At 30.5% G+C, this 9372-nt stretch overlaps 1 protein-coding gene across 1 annotated transcript; it reads right to left on the bottom strand.

Moving 5' to 3' along the window:
• Positions 1-253: 253 nt before the first annotated feature.
• On the bottom strand, positions 254-6920 carry LOC103497977 (glucomannan 4-beta-mannosyltransferase 2). The gene is made up of 9 exons (XM_008460408.3): positions 6077-6920; positions 5884-5982; positions 5370-5622; positions 3087-3197; positions 2243-2379; positions 2000-2113; positions 1611-1810; positions 1305-1520; positions 254-1142 (listed from the first exon to the last, which is right to left on the bottom strand). The coding sequence occupies exons 1-9, from the start codon at positions 6401-6403 to the stop codon at positions 980-982; spliced, it is 1620 nt and encodes a 539-aa protein (XP_008458630.1). The 5' UTR covers positions 6404-6920; the 3' UTR covers positions 254-979.
• Between the last annotated feature and the right edge of the window lie 2452 nt (positions 6921-9372).

The following is a 9372-nucleotide window of genomic DNA, read 5'->3' as shown; positions in this document are numbered from 1 at the left end:
ATCTTCCAATCCCTCAAAAACCGATCTTACAAAATTAACCATTAAAGTAAATGTAAGGACAAATTTCAAAAGTAATTTGTATAAAAATTTAAAATTTACAAAAGTTTAAGGATTCGATCGATACAATTACAAATTTAAATTGATATATAACCTCTAAAATTTTACGAATGTAAATAGAAACTAAAAGAAAAAGAAAAGGGATTTATGTAAAGCAAGATTGCATGTGAATCAATAGAAGAGGAGACATAAGCCATGGAGGAAATATAATTTTACCATAAATAAATAAATTAATTAAAAGGAAAAAAAAAAAAAAACAACTATCCCACTTCCAAACATGAATATTCTTACATAATGCTAACAATCAATAGAAAAAAAAAATTTAATTTTCTCCCAAGAAAATGCAATGCCCTAACAAATTTTCCTGAAAAAAAAGAAAGAAAAAAACTTGAAATGGTAAACAAGTGTTATTACAAGTTCACCCTATAATCCATGTGCTTTATTCCCTCACAAACCTAAGGAAAGGAAAAAGAAAAGAAAAGAAGAAAAAAAAAGTAACAAATGGACCAATCCCATAAAATGACAAAAAGTATTTCACAATTAAAAAGAAAAAACAATCTAAATGACGAAAATACCCATAAGCAATTCCTCTTTTTCCTCTTCAAATCCTAACCTCTCCGTTTCTTTCTTGTTGTTCTTGTTCTTCTGATTGTGTAATTTTTCCAAAGTAGCCGACTTTTCTTGCAATTTCTGATGCCCCTCGGGCCTTTTTCTTTCTTCTAAGTTAGGCAGACTACTCCTCTTCTGTAGAACATTATCAACTTTACTAATTATTAGTTGCATCTTAAAAGAACTCAGAACCCCACATACTTTTTTTTTTTTTCTTTTTTTCTTTCCATACATTTATATATATAATATATATATATATATAAACTTTTGTAGCCAACAAAGGCATCAAACAAATAGAAATGATCTTCACTTTTCAGGAGCTCGGGATGATGGTTCCAACATATCCAATTCCAGTGATCAGAAAGCTGAATGTCTGAAGGAAAAGGTAAATAAAGTAATTGTTCTTCCCATGAACAAAGTCATAGCAACCACATAAGAACAAGAATGCTGCAAATCCAAGCTCCAATGTGTTGATTCTGTTTATCATATCAAACAAATAACAAAATGAATTAGTTCGTCCATCTTAAGAGTCATGATAGGACTTTTGAAAAAGTAAAAATACTTTCACCTAAAAGTAATACTCTAAAAAGTGATTTCAAACAGAATTTTCAGTTATTGTTTCATTTTTTTTTTTTTACCTGTCTCCAAATTTGCATCTCAACCTTATTTTAGGTATTTTGCCACCTGCTTTCTTATCAGCAGCTGCCTTGTTTTTGAGAGCATCTCCAAGTTTTTCAGTGACAACCCATTCGTTGGCTCGACCTGCTTCCAATAGACCGATCAATGTTGCTTTCGTACGGTGCAACGACATGACATTTTCGAAAAGGATCCAGTAGAAGAGAAGGTGAATTGACCTGTATTTACCATAGCACAAGAGAAAGATGAATTTTGCGTTTTGTTTGTAAAAGAACATAAATAATTGGGACAGTAAAAAAGGAACAAACCTTGGAGTTCCTACTGAGTTCAAAATGGTAATAATTGAAGGAATGTAAACAGCTCCCCAAATTGGTACATAAACTTCAGGAACCAAAATGGTAAGAGGAAGAACAACACAGTAAAAGAAGAAAGTAACCATATGGGCAATGATCTTCCTCACAAAGAAGAAACTATAAATCACATAAACTTTCTTCCAGAATTTAACTTTCTGCAACAAGAAGAAAAAAAACCTGGGGTTAAAAGAATCATTTTACTTTTCGAAAAGTTTTAACTATAACTAATCATTTTACTTTTTCCACTTAGGCTTTTGGATTTAGTGATGATTAAAGCGAATGAACAACAATGTAAAACAAGAAACTATTTGACTTGTTCATTTAAATAGAGGTTGAAAGGAGACCTTGTTTCTGACAATTTCCATAACCATTTTGCGGAAAAGATTGGCAGGGCCACAAGACCACCGATGCTGCTGGAAACGGAAGGCTTTGAAAGTACTAGGAAGCTCACTTTTTACCTGTCAGGGCAAGAAATTCATGGATTAGTGAGCTAATGAGACAAAGTGGACAAGAAACAGCATAAGAACATTTTGGTTTTTTAGCATATTACCAAGTATAGATGTAGATGGTTAATTATGTATTCTTACCTGCAGGTCACCTAAGTAGACAAATTTCCAGCCTCTAAGACTAGCTCTAACAGCAAGGTCCATGTCTTCCACGGTGGTCCTATCTTTCCATCCACCTGCCTCATTAATGGCAGCAATTCTCCATACACCAGCAGTTCCTACACCATATGTCACATTCACATGTATTACTTTTTGTTTATGGAAAAAAAGAACGGACAAACATGGATTTACATCTCTAAACTAATAATTATACCAATTTATACTCCAACTTTTGTAAATATATAAATTAAAATTTTCTTCTAGATTTCATTTTTCATCAAATATCTTTGAAAAAATTATAATAATTAAAATCTATTGATCTCTTACATTTTCGTCAGATAATCATTCTATTGAAATGTACGTAAATTTCTCTAGAGTTAAGTTTTACAAATAGACGGTTAGAGTAAATGTATGGAATCAACAATTGAATTTTAAAAAAAACATTAGGAATGAATGAAAGTTTACATTGAAAGAAGTCACGTTTGGGGATATAAATCTACTCTTTCCAACCACTTTTATAAAATTCCAACGGGGCATTTAAAGCAAGAAACAAAAAGTGAAAGGCTGGGCACAAGTTCAAACAATATTTATTCCTTTTAAGTGATGACGAAGATTAATGATGATTTTTGTATCAAATGGTGCAGGCCCATTACCAAAATATGCTTCTTTGTAAAGATAAATAGCCATGATTTGCGAATTCCAAACTAGTTTGAGCAGTTTTAGGGGAAAAATTAAATAAAAAAGAGAGAGATCAAGTAAAATAGTTGATTAGAGAATGAGTTAATATAGTTTTGTAAACATAATCATGGATTATAATGTAGCATACCATTGAAGCCAAAGAAGGCATGAGTAGCAGAACCAACTTCTTGTTCCACTGTGAAATGGTAATCCAAAGACATCTCTTGCATTCTTGTCAACAAACACTCATCTGCATTCACTGTTCCACAAAAAAAAAAAATTCAAATGTTGTAATTAAAAAAGAAACAATTTTACTTGAAACCCTTTTCCCAAAGTTGAAAAAAAACATGATTGTGGGGTGGGAATTTTAGAAATTATGAAAATGACTTTCCCAACTCAAATCAACAAGTACCTATGAAGAATAATTATGGTCACAACAACTACTGGTACAGTAAAGTCAATGTATTAATGTAATAATAGTATTATTACTCATGTATAATTTGGATTCATTAGCTAGCAAAGTGAAGTGCAAAAACAAAACAAACAAAAAAAAAAGAGAGAGAGAGAGAGAAGAAAAAAGTAGGCCACGTGGATATGTAACAAATAATCAGGTTGGACCCACATGGAGGAAGGTTCATGTGAGGAATGAGTTGGCAACTTTTGATTAGTTAATTGAAGAAAGTTTATAAATCACAGAGTTCCTGTTTTACCCCTAACGTGATCACTGCAAAAAAATGTGCCACGTCATCCAGAGCAAGACAAACTTCAGTAGTGTCGGTAGCAATAACGAGGCCTACCAATAAGGCGCTGATTGTACGAATCACTTTAAATACCAAATTTATATAATATATATACATATATAAAATTGTATTTTTTTTTTTTTATAAAAAGGAATTTTATAGAAAAGGCACGTGGAGAGTGGAGGCAACTTTTTCTAAATGACAAAACTACCCCTTTCTCCACAACCTTCGGCATCGGACCCCGAACTTCACGGAGAAGGAGAGGAAAATAAAAAAGAAAGAATTCAACGTGTGGAATGACAATTTTACCCTGGACAATACTGGAAATTTCTGCTAGACTTAGGGGACAGGATGTTGACTATCCGCAGAAGGGTATTTAGTATATTTACGTTGCGACCAATAATTGCGAAGCCGAAAATTAAATAATTAAATAAGGCTATTATTAAAATTAAAAATTTGAGAAAGCTAATTAATACCGCTTGAGGACATTATGGTCCTTTCCTCGAGGTCCATTAATGCGGCAATAGAAACCAAAGAAAATTGGTCCAAAGTTTTCACCAACTAACCCATATTGCATTATACTATTTTGTAAATCTAACAGAAATTAGCTTTTAATAAATAAATAAATAAAGTGAAGCATCGACCCAATATCAAAAATTAAAAAAAAAAAAAAAAAAAAAGTAGACATATATTCAAACACACGCAAATTATTAAATTATAAATATATTCTAAAAATTATATCTAATAAATTTGGAACTTTAGAAAGTATCTCATCATTTCTGTTTGTACTTTCAATTTATTGTACTCTAATTCTTGAAAATTATATTTTGAATAGAAATTTTATTACCCACGAAAATAAAAAGTAATTTGTTAAATTGGTGATTTTGGACCCAATATAATCTTAAATTGAGACTCTACCTATTCTAATACATAGTATAATTATACTGAAATGTTTAAGAAACTAGTCAATCACATATGAAAGCACAAGAATCGCTGTTTTTCAAAATAATAATAATAAAAAAAAAAAGAAACAAAACAAAAATCGAAATTATTACTTAAAATGATGTGTGTAAATAAATAAATAAAAGAAAAAGGAAGATCTTGAGTCGTCGGTTATTAATAATGATAAATATTTTTGTAACGATTTATTTTTATTTAATTTTCGGAAATCTTGCGGGAAGGGGGAGGGGGGGGGGGGCCACAGCTCGTGATGAGGCTTATGTAGAACATGTGTCCCGATCATGTTGGCAGGCGGTGGGTCCCACTCCGTGATTGATGCTTCCCTTTTCTTTTCTTTTCTTTTCTTTTGAGTGTGTGTGTGTGTGTGTGTTTTGCTGTGGACCCCACCCTTCATCCAATCTTTCACCCCCCCGCCGACGATAAGAGTGAATGAATACACAAAAGCAAAAAAGAAAAAATATTTATTTATTTATTTATTTATTTATTAGAAGGAAATTCCCATAAATAAATAAATTACCAAAAAAACAATTTATTTATGTATATATTTAATTTTTCTAAAAGACTACTCTTAATAGACCACCGACACTCTAGGAAATTACATCAAAATAATTAAACAAGCCCTTAAATAGAATTAATCAGCGCTAATTAAATTTCCACCAAACAACAAATGTGCACAGCTAAATTTCAAAGAATCAATCAAACAACATTTTTATCAAACAACAGTAACTTACCGAATCTCCACCGAGCTTGAACAAGGGCAATATCGGGATTATGAACCAAGAACGGAATAGCACGCCGGAGATAATCCGGCTCCGGCCGAAAGTCCGCGTCGAAAATGGCCACATATTCACAGTGTTTAACATAGCTCCGTTTAAGCCCTTCTTTCAGAGCTCCGGCTTTGTATCCTCCTCTGGTTTCTCTGATTTGATACGTTATGTTGATTCCTTTACTCGCCCATCTTAGGCATTCTTGTTCAACCATTTGCTGCAAAAAAAGAAAAAAAAAGAAAAAAAAAAGGTGTTTAGTAATAGATTCGGATTCAACTCCATTCGATAAGGATCGTGTGGGTTTCGTGTTATGAAATCAGGAATTCGTGATTTGGGGGATTTTTGGATTGAAAACGATGGGTTCAAAAAAGTTAAGAGACTCACGAGATTAGAAAACGACTTGGGAAAGAAAATGCAAAATCGAGAATCTGAAAACCCCATATCTCGTAGAAAGTTTGTGATGATAGTTTCAGAGTACCTTAATGACAGGGTCGGTTGAATCGTCAAGAACTTGAATAACAAGGCGATCGGCCGGCCATGAAAGTCCACAAGCAGCTCCAATGGAGATCTTGTAAACCTGTAACAAACAGAGTATTAGAGATTTCATAGCTCTATGAAAAATGTACGATCCAAACAGAAAACAGGGGAGGTTAAAAAATCGAAATAAGGACCTCTCTTTCGTTAAACATTGGGATTTGAATGAGAACATGAGGGAAATTTGAGCTTCCCAATTCCAAATCATCCTGAATAGGTTCATACTTATATCGTTTCTCAGGTTTCTTCCAAAAGAGCTTAACCAGAATGATAACAATTCCCATATAAAGCCTTTCAAAGAAAAGCATCAGAGACATTGCCAATGAGATATAAACCATTAATCTCAACACAGGAACTATCAATGGCGCTTTGATTAGCTCCCATATCAACCAAATTTGTTCAGTGAAGTCACCTCTTCCTCCTTGAAATGACTCCGGTAACAGAATCTGTGTAGTTTCAGCCATAGCCTCTCTCTGAAACAGAGCGGCGAATTACAGAGAGACAGTAGAATGAAGAAGAAAAAGAAGAAGAAAATCCCAACAGATCGATGAGTTCCTTGGGATTTTCAACAGAAACAAAACAAAACAAAAAACGGGAATGTGGGTGTCGTTTAAATCTGTAATTGGGAAGCAATTAACACATAATCCATGAAAATATGGAAACCCAGAACAGAAAACGCAAGTTACAACTCAGATCTCAACCCTCTTTCAACTATAAATTTCTGAATGAAAAATGCCTTTGATCTCTTCTCTCTCCCAATGGATTGAGGTCTGCCTCTGCTACTAAAAGTGTTTTTTTAAGAGAAACTTGAAGAAGAGGATAACAGTAGCAAAGGCAGTGGAGCAGAGAGAGAGAGAGAGAGAGAGAGAGAGAGAGAGAGGTGTGTGATTAATGAGAGGGAGAAATGGGTGTATATATAGTTAAGAAGAGATCATAATTGGGTCTTTAATTTTACTATTAATTTACTTAGTTTTGTGTTTGGTTGGCTGCTTCCATTTTCATTACCTGCTCTACACTTTTAAAGCAAAAACAACCATACTTTTTTTTTTCTCTTCACCCTAAATTTTACTTCTATGTTCTTTTGTGTCCCAACAACTAGCTGCCCAAACCCTAGAAAAAGAAACAAAAAGGAACAATAAAAATTGTTATTGATGAGTTAATGTTTAGAGAGATTGATGTGTTCAATCATCCAACTAAATCAATTTAATGAGACTTAATAAATTAGTGGGGTTTTAAAAAATGTTAGAAAAAACTGCATTTCTTCTTAAAGATTTGTGTAGCTAATGATTTAGTTCGTGTTCACGAACTTCGACCGATGACAATGTACTTTCAAGTTATCGGAGATAGTTATATTTGTGTTATTGGTGGGAACGTTGTTATTAACTTGTAACTAATTATCGTTAGTTGTGAGCTTTTTATGAAAATTAAATGTTAATTTTTACTACATCAGGGTTTGTTAAAGTTCAAAAACTAAATTATTGTCAATTAAAGTAATACATATATATAAGTTCATGGATCTCTTAATTTCCAAATTTCATTTACTATCGTTTAAATTCCAATTCTTTTTACTTATGATCGGCTCTCGTCAACTATTAACACCTTTCTTCTTTTTGCTAATTTTTCTAAAAACATGTCTAATTAAAAGGTGAATCTCTTGCAACTTGAAAAAAAAAAATCAACATTCAAATTTAATTTAACAAGAAATATACTTCTTACAATGTCAAAAGTCAAAAGTTTACAGTTTTATTGAGACAAAGAGATGCATTGTTATAGTCATAGGTTGTCATAATATATATTTGATGCGTAAACTATTTTAATTCGATAACGAAATAGTACACAAGAAAGTGGACTTTAAATAGTATTTACCATAGTAAGATGTTGTCATTATATAGTTTTTACCTTAAACGACTCCTTAATTATTACATAACATTATGTTACACCGGTCAATCAAACACTCGAAAGTAATTCTAAACGAGCTACTAATCTCTAAGTTTCAAAACATTTTAAAATTACTAAATTTTAATTAAATTCTAAATTGTTTTTATTATTAGAAACAATCTGTTATAAAATAATAATACTAATAATACATAATTATTCAATTATAGGCTGCTTTAACCCAAAAAGAGAGAGAGAGGGAAAGAAAATAATTTTCAAACGGTACTTTGAAAAATAAAATGGCATTAAGTAACCAAAGACAAATTAACGTTAATATAATAGGAAAAAAGAAAAAGCATTTACTTAAGGAAAAGGAAATAATTAAATATCCTAATTAATTAAATATTAATAGAAAAAATTACCGTTTAAAACATTAAATCTAAAAAAATAAATAAATAAATAAATAAAATCCTTTTCGAATTTACATTTCTGATTTTAGGTTAATTCGGTTATTATTATTATTATTATTATTAAATTCGCTTTAAAGAAAAAAGATTACGAAAATAAAGAAAGCAATCATTTTATTTAAATTTTTTTTAAAAATGTATTGTATAAAATAAGAAAAAAGAAAATTGTGATTTGGGAATATATAATATTTAATTAAGGGTTGTTGTTGTTGGAAGCAATTGTTAATATGTCTATTTATAATAACCTCAATTGTTTTATTATTTGGCCGTCAGGTTTGTCTTTAATTCCACTAAATTACTTTTCTTAAATAGACATATTGAACTCTAATTAATTTTTTAAAATGATAATACCCTAAACTTTTTATTTTCATTCTGGTAACTTAATTTTTTCCCTTAATTTTTTTTTTAATTTTAATTTCAAATTTTTATTTTGATGCTATCGTAACTTTAAAATAAAAATAAAAACTTCAATTTCTTGTTTGGACGAATTTGAAAAAAAAAAAAGATTTTAATCATGCTATTGTTTAGGGAAAAAAAAAAAGATTCAAATCGTACTATGAGGGAATATCTTTATTAAAATATGATGATATTCTAAAAAAGATAATAGATAGTCATGGTCATGGTCATATTTGAGACTGAGTGCATTATTTTAATTATTCATTATATAGTAAAAATTGGGTTGTATTTTCTGTTTTTATAATAAAGTTTTAGCTATATATTTATTTGAATGTACTCATTACTTTATGAAATGACAAAAATTAATCTCATGATTTGTGGCTTTTAAAGACATTTTATCAAAATAAAGTCAAATATGGAAATGACAAAAATCTCAAAGAATCCCATCCTATTCATAGTCTAAAAAAAAATTATCTTTTTCCTACAAAATCTTACAAAGTCGAGGATGAGATTTTTCATTTCCACATTGCTTTTTCTTAATTATAATTAATGTAATTTTATGAAAAATGAAAATATCTATGTTAGCGTAAAAATGAATAATAATTTGGATCGACATTTATAGAAAAAAATTGTTAGTCAAATTTAACTTAGAACTAATGTCTAAAATATTGATTTTATCGAATTGGTTGGTAAAA

The sequence above is a fragment of the Cucumis melo genome, chromosome 11, assembly GCF_025177605.1.
Source record: "Cucumis melo cultivar AY chromosome 11, USDA_Cmelo_AY_1.0, whole genome shotgun sequence".
Lineage (NCBI taxonomy): Eukaryota > Viridiplantae > Streptophyta > Magnoliopsida > Cucurbitales > Cucurbitaceae > Cucumis > Cucumis melo.
This window is presented reverse-complemented; position numbering and strand designations above follow the sequence as displayed.